Source organism: Ornithodoros turicata, chromosome 4 (genome assembly GCF_037126465.1).
Source record: "Ornithodoros turicata isolate Travis chromosome 4, ASM3712646v1, whole genome shotgun sequence".
Taxonomy (NCBI): domain Eukaryota; kingdom Metazoa; phylum Arthropoda; class Arachnida; order Ixodida; family Argasidae; genus Ornithodoros; species Ornithodoros turicata.
This window is the reverse complement of record NC_088204.1, coordinates 42,566,033-42,584,549: the sequence shown is the minus strand read 5'-3', so window position 1 is coordinate 42,584,549 and position 18,517 is coordinate 42,566,033. Positions and strand designations below refer to the sequence as shown.

The 18,517-nt window shown below is 43.8% G+C and overlaps 1 protein-coding gene and 1 long non-coding RNA gene across 4 annotated transcripts in view; one reads left to right on the top strand and one right to left on the bottom strand.

Moving 5' to 3' along the window:
- Positions 1-401: 401 nt before the first annotated feature.
- The window catches only part of LOC135391463 (phospholipid-transporting ATPase ABCA3-like), a 288,004-nt gene continuing 269,888 nt past the window's right edge, over positions 402-18,517 (bottom strand). For all 3 annotated transcript variants that reach the window (XM_064621719.1, XM_064621720.1, XM_064621721.1), the window contains 3 exons: positions 4,478-4,651; positions 4,190-4,412; positions 402-631 (listed from right to left, as the gene is read on the bottom strand). In XM_064621719.1, coding sequence (XP_064477789.1) covers positions 434-631; positions 4,190-4,412; positions 4,478-4,651 — 595 coding nt within the window. In that variant the 3' untranslated portion in view covers positions 402-433. The remainder of the gene's footprint in view (positions 632-4,189; positions 4,413-4,477; positions 4,652-18,517) is intronic.
- On the top strand, positions 14,855-16,624 carry LOC135393056 (uncharacterized). Its single transcript, XR_010422412.1, has 4 exons — positions 14,855-15,018; positions 15,157-15,251; positions 15,375-15,492; positions 16,482-16,624. It is a non-coding gene; the product is annotated as an uncharacterized LOC135393056 (long non-coding RNA).

Sequence of the window (18,517 nt, the reverse complement as noted above, 5' to 3'; positions counted from 1 at the left end):
TATCGAATCGCTGAGCGTGAATTCTATAAGTAGAAATGAAAGGGGTGTGTTTATCTTGTTGTGCTTATGTCAAGTTATAAAATCTTGTGACATGCATTTTGGCAAATTTTGTTGGGGACGAAACGCTAATACCTTTTTAGTCTGTATACACAAAATTACTTAGCTGCTTTTTCTTTTTTTTTTTTGTTCAACCAATCCCAGCAGATCACATGCCTACGCAGTACGTTGCATTCACTTACGCAGTTTATGGACTCTGTTCGTGTAGTGCTGGGGAGTCATGGGACTACGAGTCATAAGTAGCCGTCCCAATGTAGAGTTAGGTCAACATCTCCATAGTTTTCGTTTTTACACCAACCAGCCAATCATGATACTATATAATGGAGAGCAATTGTAACCATGGGTACCAGTACAGCGGTTTTTATTCTTCATTACGCTACTGACTAGTACTAAGGTACACGCGGTTTGCTGTAGCCAGGATCTGCTTCCGTGCCAGCCCAACAAATATGTGTTCCAGTGTGATGTCACTGATGAGAAAATCCTTAAACTCGAGCTTTTGTTGAATATCCACCATCTTGTAGAAGATCTCATTCCAGTCATTGTAGGTTTTTCCTACGCGGAAGCATAGTATGCCCTGAAAAGAGAAAAAGCGCCTTATTGTATTCGTGTTGACTATCTGGGAACAGTTCAAGCGTCTGCAAACCGCGTGCACAAATATGCACAATGACACTGAAGTATTATAGAAAATAAAATAATATCACTATAGTAGCACTAGAGCTTCCGAATATCGATCGTCTGTCTCACAGAAAACACGAACGAACATAGAAATAAGGAATCTAGATGACCGAGAACTTTCCAAGGATTTTCATCTTGGAGCGATCCCGTGTGGTTGGTGTTGTGAGGGTAGAAACCGGAACTAAACCGTAACCGAAAACCGCAAAAAAAAAAGTTATTTTTTGCCAAACCGAACCGTAAACATTTTTTACCTCCCGCTGAACGAACCGGAACTGAACCGAAAAAATATGATGCGGTAACCGGCTCGCCAGACAGTAAAAACGCCAATACCTTCTCACTCGACTGCCGCGCACCAGCTCCCTGCATCGCTCGGAATCTTGCCGAATTCATAGAGCGGACAAATTGATAAACCAATAAGTGGTGAGTTCATACATCTCCTACAGCCTTACCTACAAAAGGTTCACGACATCCTTGTACATTTTTGTGACTCGAGGCTACACGACAGCTACACTTTGCATTGTTGCCTCAGCTGTTTCCTTTCATTCAGCGTCGCAGTGTGAAGGTGACGTAAATTTTAATAGTTCACAGTGACATCCACAAGCCACGTAGACCTCTAGCGACCACGGGAAAGAGGTTGGCGTGCGGTCCAGAGCATGGTGGAAGGACACACAGAAGCAGCCTCTCATCCTCTTTTCAACGACGAGCAGCGTGCCGGCCTGCGCATGGTTCTTTGAGATACTCCTGTCCACCACGTGACCGCTTGCATCTCTTTTTTTCTTTAGGCATTGGCCTTTTGCAATGGAGTTCACTGGTATGCTGTACGCCATTTTCCGACCACTTTTCGATACAAAAGTAGTTGCCTCAGGACAGGAGCTCCCGATATTTGGAACAGAGACTGTTCTTCTTCTGGGCACCGTCCTCATCATTGGCATGGCATTTAAAGGGTTAGGTGTGACGTGTTAAAGGTTCATGCGAATTGTGGGTCAATATCCCGGAGGGAAGAAAGGGTCCGTACGGGCTTCTACGGCCGGAGCTTTGTTAGAGTGTGGAGGGGATTATGTGAGTGAAGTGACCTTGGCTCCAGACCGGTTACAGAAATGGGAGGTTCACGAACACGGGGACGAAACGGCACAACGGGCAGGAATTGGCAACATTCCGAAAGATAAGGAGGTTAGTGGTTACGTGGGGAAAATTCCAGAGGGAGCAAAGCGTTTTTTTTATAAGATCTATATTCGTAATACAAAGTTGTGGCATGCAATAAAGAAAGCAAAAAGCAGTGGCCACACAAAACATAACAGATGATATAGGGGATAGAAGGGAAAAGGTCTGAGCATATTTTATTTGTGAAGTGTTTCTTGGGTTCCTTGTGATTTATTGATACCGAACGGGTGAAGAGCGCTGAACTTGTATATGAGATAAGACTCCCTATCACGTCTGTCACGTGTGGACCTGAACCCGGTTTCTAGAATGTATAGTTTAATATTGTCAAAATTTTGACCAGGAACGTTAAAGTGTTCGGCGACTGCTTCGGGGAGTTTGTTGGACGTGTCGGTTCTATGTCCGGTAAGGCGGTTGTTCATTTGTTGGCCGATTTCAGCAATGTATTGCATAGAGCAGTCGCCGCATTCAATGCAGTATATGACATTGGAGCTTGTGCATGTGAATGCGTGGTTAACAGGGTGGGTGTAATTGCTCGCAGTGCTTGTGATGGAGTTATTGTGTTGAACGTGCTTGCATGTTTTGCAGCTAGGGAGGTGGCAGGGGCGTGTTCCAGTGTACTGGGTGTTCGTTTTGCTGATTTTGGCATTGAGCAGGGAGTCTGCTAGGTTTTTTGCGCGTCGGTATGGGGGGTGGGGGTGGGGAGTCACCTGTATTGGATGGGTGAATATATTGCTAAGTCGGTGACTGCTTTAGAGGAGGGGCTCGTGCTTCCGTAGAATGGCGTTGATGTTTGGAAGCGCGTGGGAATATCTTGTGATGAAGCTTATTAGGCACGCGTCAGGATCTTTTCGGTGTTCCAGAACCTCGTTTCGATTGAGTGTGAGTGCCTTGCGACTGAATTCGGTCGGTTAGGAGGGAGTCTGGATAGTCCCTTTGGGCAAGTGTGCTGCAGGGTTCGTCAAGCTTCTCAGCATAATCTGCGTTGTTTCAACAAATTCTGCGCAATCTTACACTCTGCCCATTAGGAATTCCACTCCAACATTGCAGTGACGCGGGTGGCGACTCTTAAAGTGAAGGTATTGTTGTTTGTCAGTTGGCTTTTTGTGCAGGGTTGTGGTGAGGTTGTCGTTGTCTAGTGATATTGTGGTGTCGAGAAAGTTGATTGAGTGAGTTGAGTGTTGTGATGTGAACTTTATAGTGCTATGCGCGGTGTTCAGTAGATCTACGGACTTTTGAACTTCATGTTCCCGTGTTCCCATATTATAAGTATATCATCAATGTATCGAAGGTACTTAGTGGGTTTTAATGCGAGGGGGCTAAGAACTTCGTTTTCTAGGAACCCCATTAAGATATTTGCGTACGTGGGTGCAACAGGTGTGCCCATACTTGTACCGTGTACTTGTAGGTAGTATTCGCCATTGAACTCGAAGTAGTTCAATTTAAGGACCAGGTCCATTAGGCCCAGTCCATTACCCATCTACTTTTCGGTACAGTAGTCTCGCGACGTGAAGCCCCGAATTATTAATTAATTCATTAATTAATTATTTTCGGTACAGTAAAGTGTGATCTGCTGTGAACTCCCTGGTTCTTTGTATCTATGAAGTGTGTAGGCGAGCGAGTAAGAGGAAGCAAGGAGGACCAAGCCATCACCGGAACCTGATATTACCCCTCATGGACATGTGGTACACTGATTAGCACAGCAGACGTAAACCGGTTTGAACCGATTAATATCGGTTGAATGAACCGAACCCAAAAAAATAACGGCTCCGTGCCCTGGTTGTGACACCCATATCTGCTCGCTTTTCGTATACTTTTTATCCTTTTTGTCATGTATGGAGGCGGGGTGCTGCAGCTTCGTCGGGTGGTATTGGGATGTGGGGGTGCTGGAGAAATCCCTACCAATCTCTCGCTTGGTTTTATGTGGACATATGTACGTGGAACAAGGTATATATTCTGGAAGCGTTCAACTGGTTCGTATCGATCAGTCGTACGTGAGAGTAAAATGCAGAGGAACGCTGTTCATTACAAACTTACCCAACCGCAGTGCTGCCTCGTACGGACCTTGCATGAACATGTGCATATATCGATATCTCCAGAGACATTCGCAAATCCATCGTTGTGCTCGTGCAACGTGTGGTGGATGTCATCAAGTCTCTACACGGTATCTATTTTCGACTCTTAGACGCAAAGAACAATCTACTATATATGGTGAGGTTGTATTTGCGCCACCTGGTGTAACAATGGGCGTGTAGGGTGACAAAACGGAAGAAAAGTGGGGAAGAATCAACTCGTATACCTTGTAATTGTGACTGAGGGCACACTGGTGGAATTCTTCTTTCATTGCCCTACATATCCTGTTGTGATAGTAGATGTCATTGCGCTGTGCTGCCAGTGTCTTGATGGTGATCGTGTAGCAACGACCATACTTTTCGTTCAACTGCAAAGCGTTTCCCATCGCTTCGATCTTTCCACCTACAAGGAGTGCGACGCGGTCGCAAAGGTGCTCGCAGTGCCTGATCCTGAGAGGAAATGTGTTAGTGTTGTCGCTATCATACGCAAATATAACACGAAGTGGGCATCTTACCCGTGAGACGAAATTATTATTGACATGGTCCGGCTGCTCTTCAGAACTTGGAGAATACGCATGATCTGTATTCGTGACACGGGGTCAACGTCAGAAATGGGCTCGTCGAGCAGAAGGATCGGTGGAACACCGAGAAGTGCTATAGCGATTCCCAGTATCTTCTGCTCGCCAATGCTGCAATAAAAGTATGGTTCAGTACATTTTCTCGCTCTCAGTGTCTACTATAGGCGTAACTATGCGGCGACGTTGTTGCACCCACTGGCTCTCTGGGTAAGCTGGGTATTCTTTCAAGTTACCGCTTGTTCTTCCCCTCTGTGCACTCTGAAAACCGTAGGACAAAATCCACGCACTTATTCCCGTTTCACTCAACATCTCAGCAGTTTACTCCATTCAATTCCCATTTCCCCGTGCACTTACTACTTATTTAATTTAATACGCATAATCAAGGTTATGTCTCAAAAAGTCAGTTGTACTCTCTTAATTCAATTAACGTGACTGCACAAATAAGCATGGATTGGCTCGGTTAAAATTGCTTAATTAGCTGCATCAGTGAGAGGAAACATAGGTTTCACCAATGATGATTCTTTGGTTTCCTGAAGCTCTATAATGGAAGTTCCGGAAACCATTGATAAATAATTTACATATGGATAGAAACATACCAGTGAACCCTACATCACCAGCGCCGCGTTGGTAAAATCAGCTCGTTGGTGGCTCCCAAAGTCGTGCTGAAGACTGAGGTTAGATCTTACTCCCGTCTATGCTACCTGACATTTTCCCTGTGCTTTCAGGCTAACATTGCAGACGAACGTTGGCACAATTCCCCCTGAAGATTGCCCAGGACCCATACTAAACCCCTATCATCGGCTCCTTCCTGCTGTCCAGTCTCTATCTGTCCAGGCTTTTGTACACTGCTCACAGCCACAGTTGTTTCGCGGTGCTAACACGGAATAAAAAAAAATCAAAATGTAATAATTTAAAACGGATTTACGTTTGCAACACAGCAGCGGCGTAGCACTCTCCTGTGTGTTGATGCACAGGTATTGATGACATTTCTGTTGGAATGGTGGCTTACTATTGTTTGCGTGTGTGACCTTGACATGATGGACGAAGACCGACAATTCGCTCACTGTGATTTGTCACTAGAAACACGCTGCATTTCGCAATGGGGAGTCCCCAATGGTATCTCTCAGAAAAATGTTTTTATCGTAGCCCTCGTACAGTTGGCAACTAGAAGTGCTACTCTATTACTTATTAACGACATATGCGATGTTGCTCTAAGCCGGGAAAGCGCGCGACCTGGTAGACGTTTTTTATTGTAGCTCTCGCGAAGTGGCAAGCAAAAACGTGAATTGTAACAGCTGAAAGATCAATAGATTATGTATTGTTTGTGACAATACCCTCAGTTTTGAAGTTCGGGATGCAAAAGATTCTGTGGATGATACAAAGCCATATGGCATTACCAATAACATACGCGGGAGACGGAATCATTTCCAACTAATCCCCCCCCCTCCTCCTGTTTAATGTGATGGGTTTCGATGATCTCCCAAGTGATCTGGTTCGCGCTCTCCCTAGGACAGCCCCGAAAATCAGGAAGACAACCACACCTATCACAGTGGTACGCCAAAGTACCCGACGGTACGCTTTTCATGCTCTGGGACAGTTCTCTAAGTATGATATTTAGGCACCTGCCCGTCTGGCCAATATACACGTATATTTTTTGTTCGTTACATTTTTTTAATAAAAAGGACTACTATAGCAAAACAGATGCCGTTTTAGCAGGTGTGTTACACGGCCTTGCGAATATCCTGTCCAGAAGAACGGATGCAACTACTGAACGACTAATTAGGTATAATTCATTAATTAACTTATTAATTAGATGTTTTCAGGGAAGTGCGAGATAGCAGAAGTGGAGCCAGTCATTATGCAAATCCACCGTCCTTATAAAACACCATGTGAAGCAAACGTATTTTGAGATATAAAATGTCAAATTTCGCTATGCAGATGAGCCGAAACAAGAACTACGCTGAAAGATGAAAGTCACTTAAAAGGTTAGCCAGCTGTAGGACTCGAACCCACATCTTCTGGATTACCGGTCCAGGGCTCTACCAATTGAGCAAATCTAACACGCCTTCTCAGCGACTTCCAGGGTGCGTCATCTGAAGGGACAAACCAGTCACTCTCTCTCACTCATCCTCCTTTCACTCTTACATTGTATTGTATGAGTGTGCAAAAAAGTGGGTTCGAGTCCTACAGCTGGCTAATCTTTTCAGTGACTTTCATCTTTCATCGTTAATTTCTTAGGCAACTTGAGGCCTTGTATGTGATTGTCCCTTCTATGTTGTTCCAGCCTCAGAACATCAGTTCTCTCATGTTCAAGAACTACGCGCTTTTCGAACGCAGAAACGACGCGACCTTGACCTTATCTTGGTCGGAGAGCGGTGTATCTGGCGAACAGATTAGTGCCTATTCCATTCAGCTCCATCCCAAGCAGCACAATGTACTGAAAGTCGAGTGCAATAGGGGTGGACGGCATGTGTCTTATCGATGTTCCTTAGTTTCACGAGTCTGTTCAAGGCCTTCCACCTACCCGTCCACCCCTATTGCACCCGACTTTCAGTACATTTTGCTGCTTGGGTATCGCTCCAAAGCACGTGCCCTCTCACCTTGATTGCCTGTCGCTCTTTCTCCGCTCAAAAATCGCATAGTTCTAGTTACGGCTCATTTGCATTAGGGAAATTTTGCAATTTATATCTCGAAGTACGCTCGCTTCTAAGCGTTTAATAAGGCCGATGGATTTGAATAATGACTGTCTCCAATTCTGCTATCCCGCATTTCCCCGACAACATGTAATTAATCAGTTAATTAATGAATTTTAACTAATTAGTCGTCGAGCAGTTGCATACTCTGTCCTTCAGGATGTCTGCCCGGCCGTACAACCCACCTGCTAAAAACGCATATGTTCTGCTCTGCCAATTTTTTAATAAAAAAATTCTAATGAATAAAAAACACTCTGTATACTCTATTACATGAGAGATGGTCGCGGAAAATTTGGTCCCGGAAAAGATGACCCCAGGTTGCGTTGGCGGAAATAATGGCCCCGTAAGATTCCGTGCGCACAAAAATACAGGAGCGTGGTTGTGGACAGCCGATGAAACGGATGACAGCCAACGAAGTGTTATCATTCGCCTTACTAATTTGTTGAAATTAGGACTCAAACTTTTTCATTACCATTGATGTTAATGGACAATAAAAGCCGCTCACCATTATTCTCTCTGTTCCTCTCTATCTCTTTCTTTTATTCAGTGGAGTACAGACAACGTTATGAGGTTGTTCTCCAAGGTCCTTCCACGTTCTACGTATTTCTGTCACAGACGTTGGAGAATGATACGTTACCTTCTGTACTCGCACCACTAAAATAAAACGCATAAGCCATAAATGCTTGTAATTGAGTTCACTAGCCTGAGGCTCCGACTGGCTATATATATGGGGCTCGTCGGATGTAGTTCCCAAGCTGACATGGATGATAGTATTTTGTTATTGTTGGTCAGACAGAGGTTTTACAGATTATCGATATCGATGAACCATGTCTTCAGCAGTAGCGGGTTGCAAGGGCAATGAAACAACAAAAAACGCGAATGCTTCGCGGCATTTCACCAACAGCGATAGCTCTTGGGTCCACCTGAGACAATACGATTGCGTCTGCGGAGAAGAAAGAATCCGCCCGTCTGGGCATGCGCTGTGGATAGGTGGATGAATAGTCGCTCTTCTGGTTTGTAGCGCAATGGATAGCGCAGGAGTTAGGAAAGCGCCATGCGACGCGGCTCGTTCCGCCGCGCACATCATGCGCGGATTCTTTTAATGCGTGAGTATTAGGAGTGTCAAAGTGCAAAAATCTGTGTGTGTGGTGTATGAGATGGTGAAGCCACACTGAGGCAAGGTATAAATAACTGGAGATCTAATGGAGAGGTAAGAGGGTAAATCTAAGTGAAGGTAAATCATATAAAATTAGCTGGAGGCAATTAAGAGTAACATGTAAGGGTAATTCAAGGGAATAAGAGGTAATTAAAGCAAGATAGTTGAGTTTAAAGGTAATAAATGTCAGAAATATATAATTAAGAGAAAGATTAAATGAAATTAGAGTACCAAAGGTAACATCAGGTTTCCGGAGGTAATTAAATATAATTAACGTCAATTAAAGGGAAATTGAGAGTAATTAAAGCAAGTAAATGTACTTAAAAGACATGAAATAAAATTCAAGATTATCTTAGATAATTTGTGGTTACCTTAGGTAATTAAACGGTACTTCAAAGTAATAGACGCTTGTCAAAGGTTAATTAAATGGACTTACATATAGTGATTGCAAGTGTCGAAACAGAAGTCATGTTAGACCAGAAGTAAACAACCGGAAGTCGGGTTTAGACCAACATGGATACTCGAAAGTCAAGTATAGACCGGAAAAGGGGCTGAATGCTAATGCATTTCTCTCGCATTTACCGCTAAATGAATTTTTATGACATGTGCTAGGTTTCTTCTTTTTTTTTGTCACCATAACAATTGTGTGTAATGAAATAGGTTGGACAATACAGCCTGGGGTGGGACGTCTCCCCACGTTTTCCAACACAATTCCGGATTAAAAATTCAGTGTCGATTTAGCGGTAAATGAGAGAGAAATGCATTAGGATTAAGCGCCTTTTCCGGTGCATACTTGCTTTCCGAGTATCCACTTCCTGTGTAAACCGGAATTCCGGTTGTACACCGTCTGTACTTGACTTCCGGTATCCGGTTCCGGTCTAAGCTGACGTCCAGTTGTCCACCTCGGGGCTATACTTGACTTCCGGTTCGACACTTTCACTTACTATATGTAAGTCCATTTGATTAAACCATTAATTAGCCTCAGTTACTTTCAATATGCCTTTAATTACTGAAGTAACTGCACGTTAGCAGAGGTAACTTTCCTCCCTTTCCTTTTAATTTCCTTTAATTACTCTCAATTTTCCTTTAGTTGACGCTAATTACCTTTAATTAAATTTAACTACCTCCGGAACCCTGGGGTTACCTTCGGTAACCTTTAATTTCATTTAATCTTTCTCTTAATTCCATATCTCTTACATTGATTACGTTTAAACTCAAGCCTTTAATTACCTTTAATTACTCCTACGTCTTACTCTTAAAGGGGCCGTAAACAGGAACAAAAGGTGCACATTTCTTTGTGTTATATTATTGGAACTTAGGCAGTGAAAACTCCTTGCAATTACTAACGCTCAAAAACAAAAGGCGCTTGCATACGGATGAAATATTCACTGCACTCTTTCGCATTTTAGCTCCGCCCCGCGCTCTAACTTTACGTCATTTTGACGTTGCGCTTTCCCCACCAATTACGATTGAGTGTTCCACGTACGATTTCATTTCAAATGCGGAATTGGACTAGATGAACGTGAATCCTCTTCTATTCAAAATCTAAACAGTTACAGCCTCAAACTGAGAAAGAAATGCGTTTAATTTAGGTGTCATACGCGCACTACGTTTTCTGGGCAGTAGCACGCAGCACACCACGAGCGCGAACGAATATCCGGGACTACAGTTCCGGAATCTTAGGTAGGTGCACATAGGTGCACTATGGAACATCTTCGTCATCTTCGAATGGTTCCGACAACTGGGCTGCCGTACTTTGGTTTGAGCCACGCGGCATCGCGTCACCAGCTCGCGTGGTACAGTGGATAGCGTGCTAGAACTGTCACGTCGTGACTGGGAGGAACCCGGGTTCGAATCGCGTCATGTGATAGCAGCCCAGCTGTTGACGTTTGCGCCAGCCGGAGATGTTGAAGATGTCATGACGTTGAATTTCGGAACCACGGATCGCGAAACATCGTTTCACACAAACAAGCTGAGCGCTCCGGCTCACAGCTGATAACGAAGTATGTTTATTGGCTGGTAATTTGAAGCGTCATGTGCGTAGCTCGGCCCCCCGATTGGACGGCAAAACGCTACGTAGCCATGTGACGAATGCGTTGTGGAGAGAGGCTCGCTGGTTACTCATCTTTGAAAGCAGTTATACGGGTCAATGAGCTGGCACGAGCCGAACGAAATGTATATTTGGGTATTATGAGCTGGGTTCTTTCATGGGGTATCATTATTTCAGAAATGTTTAGTGGCCTGTTTACGGCCCCTTTAATAACCTTCAACTACTTCAATTTCATATTATGCACCTCCATTTACATTTACCCTCTCATACCCCCCGTTTACATGTCCATACCATCCATGTTCGTGTCTCTTACCATCTGATACACAGACACCACATACACAAACACACATTCAAACCCATACTGTGTACAGCTTTTTTCCATTCTGACACGACTAATGCTAACGCATTAAAAACTTCCAAAGTTGACAAGTTGCACGGTTGCATTTGCGACCATATGGGGAGCACACACCGGGTATAGGAGATGTTTGCGTTAACTCGCAATGTACACCTCACAAAGCAAACAAATCAGTTGTCTGTGTGGCGTCCTGTCTTCTTTCCGCGTCATGTCTACGTTTGATCCAAACCAAGTCGCTCGCATCAGTGCTCTTGCAGCGTTTTATTTCCGGTGCAGAAATGTTGGTGCATACATGCATCAGTTATCTATTTATTTTAAAAATAATGGAGAATGCTTGAATGGGATCCAACAAACAACTGCCTGTTTACAGGGAACGTGTTGCGTGTTTCAGAATTAATGTGAAATTCCTTTACAGTCCGCCTATGACGCATACTAACCCCCTGTCCCCCACTCCTTCCTGCTGTCCTATCTCCATCCGTCCACGTCTGTGCGGCGCCCATAGCCACAGGTGCTTCGCGGCGCTAACACGGAATAAAAAAATATTTTCCACACTGTGTGGCGGAAGATCCACACAAATAGCAAGTGTATTTATCCACTACCGTTGTGGCTGAGGCTCTTCGCTTAGCATTTCTCCGCCTATTCGTTGATTTTCTTCCGTTCTACTACGCGTACTTTGCATGATTGTATGTGGCACAAGGCTTCGTAGATATTGTGCCCATGCAGCACTCTCCGAACTATACAAAAATACGCATGAAAGAGAGACGCAGAGTCGACTTGTAAGAATCATATTCCTTTAGTATGACGAGAACAGAAAATACACACACACGGATGAGGAAGTACACGAAAAAGCAACTCAACGCTCAACCGGGCAACTCATCGCACAGCGGCACAATACGACCGCCTGTGTACTAGAGACATGGACAAATTGCGCCAAATGGCACCTGCACTATGGGAGAGCTAGGCCAAGGGTTAGTTACAATAGTGGCCGCTGCGTAGCATTGGCAGCAATAGTAACATTTAGTTGCTCATGCGCCAGTAAAACCTCAATCCAATTCAATCCAATAGTAACACTATTGGGGAGAGGAAATGATATGTACACTATTATCACCATTGCCACCGTCGTTCGTCTGTTACACAGGCTGTTGCTAAGCACGCGCTACCCTCTTCCGTACATCTTAATCGTTGTCAATACGGCCCACCATACATTGCCGCAGTTTCGGCAAATCAAGTGGCAACAAATAAAGCTAGTTAACGCCAAATACCATAGCGAAGCTGCAATTGCCAGAACTACTACCCCGGTGCTGGGAGCTTTGATGATGTCCAGGCCTCTAGTGTAGAGTAGGTCGTGGGCACAACGCACAACAACCGCTCAACGCGGCGAGAATAGTGGTTTATTTTGCTTTCTAGGCAAGGCGAGATGGTAGCCAGAGCGCATGCGCAAAGCGACGGCAAAACGACTCATTGAAAAAATGAGAGTCACATACAAAGGGGTGGCATCCAGTGCATTGCTCCGTAGGCGAAAGCGTGCTGCGCGAGTGCAATGCATCCTGGACAGGACCTGGTCGCACGTCACAGCAAACGTCAAGGCACACGTGACCTTAAAGATGGCGGCGCCCGTGATCGGCGGCCAAACAGTTTGTTGTTGTTTCTGCACAACGTTTTGGATGTCTTTCGATCATGGTAATTATTTTTATCCGATAATCTAGCAGTAAAACGCGCAATTTTGCACATAAGGCCTCGTACTTTTGGCGACCTCCAAAGATGTGATGACGACGGCGCGTTAAGACTGACTTAGCCGATGCGATGTACCTAAACTAAGGAGAAATCGGCTACGATGTTGCGGAAGAAGCACCGCATAGTTTACGCTGGCAAAATACGTTCATCTCTTGGCGTTATGACGACGAAAATATGTCGGTAAGCGGCAAAACGACATGTAAACAAAGTTACATGACCTCAAAATGACGTTTTCTATGACGTGCGTCCAGGACAAGATGGCAGTTTTGCCAAAAGCACCCGCTTGAGGGTAGTTACAACAATATCGGGTTTGTGTCACCCCTGTCTATTCCAACGCCAGAGACGTTTATAGGGAGAATTTGGCCATTCTCCGATCTTTTGCCGCCTTCTGGGCGGTGCATCGGGTGACGTGTTTTTCACGTGTTCCTACATAAGTTTCGTCACGGGACGGCCAGCCAGCATCATCTCGACGCCATTTTGAAGATTACGTCAGCTGGAAGGGAAGCGTAGGGAAGGGAAGGGAATGTTACCGGCTCAGCATGGGGGTTGTGCGGGACCAAGCTGCAAAAGCACAGCAGAGGCCTGTCTGTTCGGGGGTCACCCGAATATTAAGAATAAGCAAGAATAAACCGCTTAAAAATATACGGTTAAAATAAATCTCCTAAAATAAACTGCTTCACTAGAGATCACCGCTTAATAATTTACCGTTAAACATAAACTGCTTCAAAATCGTCTCATCATCTAGCACGGAGGGGGATTGATTGCAATCTGCGTCGGGATAGATCAGGTAGTTTTGGTAAGTTTGGGACACTTTAGGCTAGTTTGGCCCTGTAAGGTTATTTTAAGTCCATTCCCAGTCAACACAGATGGTTGACAGAATGCAAAATCAACGTTGAATATCGTTGAACTATGTGAAACGCAAAAAGTGAACGCTAATTTCACGCAGACTGTACCTCATGCTTCAACACTGCGAACTGTAGTGCATCAACACAACGCAAATTCAACAGCAATAGTGCAACAGTTGAGAGTTGCACGTTAAAACAGCGTTGATTATCATAATGACATTTTGCGTAACTGGAAACGTGGGGGAGACAGCATTGTTTCAATGCAGATTTCACTTCATAACCCAACATGCTACACACAAATATAGAAATAACGTTGATACCACATGTAACCCACATCATTTTACTGTGGGTTTTGGCATCTATATTTGTTTTGGTATGAAGAACTTGTATCTTTGTCTTTTTCTTTTCTGCTGGCATTGCGAAGCGACTAGTAAGAAAAATGAAGTTCATCATGCTCTCATTCAGCTAGTCTACCGGTCCTGTGTCTGGCTATGCTGGATGAGTGCGCACTAGCACTAAATTGGAAATGTTTCCGGAGAATTCGCGGAGAATATGTAATAAATAGCATAAATGCAGGCAAGCTGATTGGTGTACTCAGTGCAGTCAGAACTGTAAAATCAATGTCACATGTTTTGTGCCATTTGTTATCCTTTTGCCCAGACTCACTTGTTCAAACTTAGAAACAAAATTACCAGTCAGTTCCAGTTGATGAAATTTACGTCGTGCAGGGTCAAGGAAAATACAGGAAAACTGAACATGTTTCTAGCTTCCTTAGTAATTACAGTACACACAACTTCTTCTGATGTTTTATTGAAACTCACAAGCACATACCTGTACCTATAAGCAGTATACATTGCAATGCAAAACAATGAAGATATGAGTATAAACAATTCGTTCAAAGTCTGCCGGCGTTAAAGGTCACATATGCCGATTTTGAAGTGCCGCAGAACTGAGCGATACTCGCGCTGTGTGTTCATTACCGAACACTGAATATGTGTGCGATATATCTTGCTCCAACTGTTCGTAGTTTTTTAGAAAACAGTTTTTTTTTAGTTCCCACGCCCGGCCGTCAGACCGTCGGCAAACCCTGCGCACGGGCGCACCGACGTCACTGCTCTCGGTTTATCTGTCTTTGGCTTGGCATGGACTCTTGGCTTGGCTGCTTGGCTTCTTTCGTTTCCTCCTCTGTGCATCGTACATAAGCGAACAGCTGTTATGTTGTTGCTAAGCCGGAAACAAAGCATGTGAATGTTTTTTTTTTGGCACAGCGTCGTTTGGAAAGTGCACTTCCTTGTGCTGACCTTGCCTTTTATGGGCTGGAGCGATATGATTCGTAAATATGCCACGGCGAAGTTGTCGAAGTTGCGAGAGTGCTACGCTGTTAGAACAATTCATCGGTGCATTCAAGTGTTACCTATTATAAGCTACCAAAAGACCAAGCAGTGCGAAGCTCTTGGCTGAGAGTGGTGCCTGCTAATTTCCACTGCAAGGATTTCGTCCACGAATGTTATCATAGGTTACGCGCGACTCCAGAGGCAATTTGGAATCTCGGCACGAAATCGTCTGATGAAAATCTGAGGTGCCCGACGCATAACATTTTGAACGTGCCACGGAGGATCAAGGCAAAAAACGAGAGCAAAAAATGGTAAGTCGAGGTTCAGATATAAAAAAATAGCAAGCTTAATGAATCGATTGTGCAGCTGTCCTACTGCGCTTACTCTGATATAACCACGATTAACAACACAATAGTACTATTGATAATCTAACTTCTGAATTATCACAGGTGCACGCTGAAGGCGGAAATGAAGCATGATCTGGCTTGCATCTGGTCATGAAGAAATTGCTGACACGTTAGTTGCAGTCCACCTCCACCAACAGGTATGACAATGTGATGTTATAATTTGAGTATTCATCTATGTTCAACTTTTCATGTGCACTCGCATGCAGACATTTTGACACCACTTTTAAATCTGCCCTCAAAGTTACAACCTGTGCTTCCAGGGTGGAAAACAAAGATCGCCATTCCGATTAGCTGCTATCTCCCAGTTCAAGCACTTTTGTGTCTGGACACTGGTTCCTGTGGATGGGGTGTTACAAGCTTTACTGTCTGATATAGAAGGTACGTTACATTAGTTCAGTTAATTTGTCTTTTGCACATTTTTGTTACTGTTAGCTGGATTACTGTTGGACATACAATCCTTTGACACACCGAAGCTGATGTCGCCTCTGATAACATTTTAGAATTTTCAGTGTCATCAACGTCCATTGAGGAAGGTGCCTTTACTATCTGTGAATCTTCAACTGAAGAATAGCCCAGAATTCATGTTAACATTGTCTACTCTTATTAATTCACTGTCTGTTTTCTGAGAGCTAAGAAAAATGGAAACTATTTATTTGTCACAACTTCACACTGGATACTGGTGTGGTACTGGCTTGACATGTAAGCTAAAATACCTGGATTCTACAATAATTGTGTTCAACTTGGTGCATTACCGTGGGCAATGCCACATTCACTACATTTTTAGTGGGTCCGGTGCACAAATACTGTGTGCATACTGCATACATACATACTGTTCGATAGGCAAAAATACCTGAGCTGTGCTGTGTAGTCTTTTTACCCAAAGTCCATACTCTTACTGCAAAGTCACAGTACGTAGAACAGCAATGTGCAGGTATGCTGCGATAGAGATTCACAACAGAAAGAAGACTGTTGAGAGCATCTAAATTTTAATGAGACGAGACTTTCGTGCACAAGGCTGCTCTTGTTAATGTCTAACATGAAGTTACAAAATCCCAGAATATATAAAACATGTTGTAATGTAGAGAGCGAGGGGTGGTACAGACATAAAGATAATTATATAATCATATATAATATAATAAAAAGGGGGTACAACTGCCCCCTCAACTCAACTCAATAACTCTACTTATTCTCTACCTTACAACATGTCATATATTCTGGAATTTTGTAACTTGATGTTAGACATCAAGAAGTACAGCCTTCTGTGCAAAAGTATTCTTTCTGTTGTGCACAATCATTATGCAGTAAATGCGACTATCCATTTCTTGTCATTAAATGCTTTTCCTTTCTTTCTTTCTTTTTTTCTGCAGTGATGAGCATCCATAAGGACACATGCCAGAAAGGGAGTCTCTTTGGGATGACAAACCCTCATCACCTCATGAGGATACAATGGTTGACGAATGGTTCTCAAGCACATCGAAACTTCCAACAAATAATTCATGAAAAAGCCAGTCAGTGCTAGCACCAGCAATTGAACGTGGGCCATCCTGCTACCAGTCAGAGATGTTCAGTGGTGTAGCCACGAGGGGGCTAGGGGGGGCTTGAGCCCCCCCTACCTGCCACGGACCGACCCACACAAATCGTGCAAATCCGAGAACATAATATATGGGGGGGGGGGGGACCAGTGTGACTATCGCAAAAGTTCTAGCAGTTCATGGCGTCTATCTAAGAAGCATTCTTGAATGGTTTTCAAAGTATGAGCTTTTCAAAATACTTCCAATCTCGTGACACCACTTCATTGGTCATGACAGCCTATACATGTAATTGTACTGTGAACGTCTAAATCAACTATTTTCGTTCCCTTTTTTAATCCTCAGTTTGAAGTGTGCACAAGTATGTGTGTGTTGTCGACACAGGATCAGCGGGGGGGGGGGAGTTTTCGTATCGAGCCCCCCCTAACTTTGAGGTCGGGCTACGCCACTGGAGATGTTACATTTCAGGCGCTCATTGACTTTTGGTAAATCACTTGTTGACTTTGTCCCAAGGTGGAGCTCGCTACAGCTCATTTGCTATCTGTTAATGTTGTGGCGTGTGTTGCGTTTTTCTCTTTGTGTGTTCCAGACTCAGAACGGTTAATTTGGATCAGGTCAGGTACGTTTCATTTAGACATGGCAAACGTAAAGTGGTGTTTCTCAACACAACTTAGCAGTGGTCTTCATGCATTACTGCTACGGCCATTAAGCGTGAATAGAAACCTAGCCAGAGCAGCTGATACACAGAGAGAACATAGCCCGTGTGTGTGTGTCTTTTCCACCGCAGCCCTTGGGTTTCCTCCCTGATGGCTACACATGTCAGGGATAGGTTTCAGAACCGGTAGTTCCCGCCAAGTGTGAATTGCTTTTGAGGGGATCATCACGCTGGCAGATGAAACATATGGTTTAAATTATTTGCAGGACAGGAATTGCGCAGCTTCACACAAATACTACTACTACGACGTAAGAGTGGTTTAAAATCTATATTTTTTGTGTTCCTGACATTATCGCACAAGATGTAGTATCCACTATGATCCTTTATGTGGGGGGTATATACAGTGCAATCAACAGATGCTATTTACAAATCTGTGTTTTCTACTGTGTTAAAATGGGGTAGTTTGTATCTGAGAGCCATAGTGAAACACAGGCCCTCGAGAAACATGGCAACACATTGCAGGGACTCTGGATGCTGCCTAAATTTCCAGAACACACAGCTTAAGGCAGCGGTTAAATAACAAGTGGTTAGAGAAATCCAAGATAGTTGCATCCGTAAGCAGTCCGCTGTCGGATATGCTTCTGTCAGAGATACGTTATCTCAAAGGGAACGCACGGACACACTCAGAATGATACTAGGGCTGCCTGTGAAATAGAATGAGGAGAGGGGAAGATATATAACCCTTTGTCTTGTCTGTTATTCTATTGGTTAAATTGTCATTTTCTTAGCAGCATATGTGTGTATATTCCAGAGTCTGCTAATAAATATATCAGTTTAGAGCTAGCAGTCGCATTGTAGATGTCTCATCCTGTCCTTGGTTGCTTGTCATTCACTATGGCCATGCTTGCTAATGCAAAAACAGAAAACAAAAAAAAGACAATAGAAAAACACGGAAAGAGCGACCTAAAAAGCTGCCTGTTCTAGTGCTCACATGGAGGCAATGCAATGAGGTAACATGTTCCATTCATGAACTGTGCATAGTAGTACATATCACAACGGCAACCGATTATTCAGATTTTTCTTGAAGTACTTTGTTTTTTTTTAGCTTTGTTTGCACAGTCTATTATTGGAGCTTTATGTGATTCCCCTCTTCAGATACTTTAAGACTGCTGATGCTGTGCAGTTTGTTAATTTTGAAACTGTACTGTGCTGAGGTACA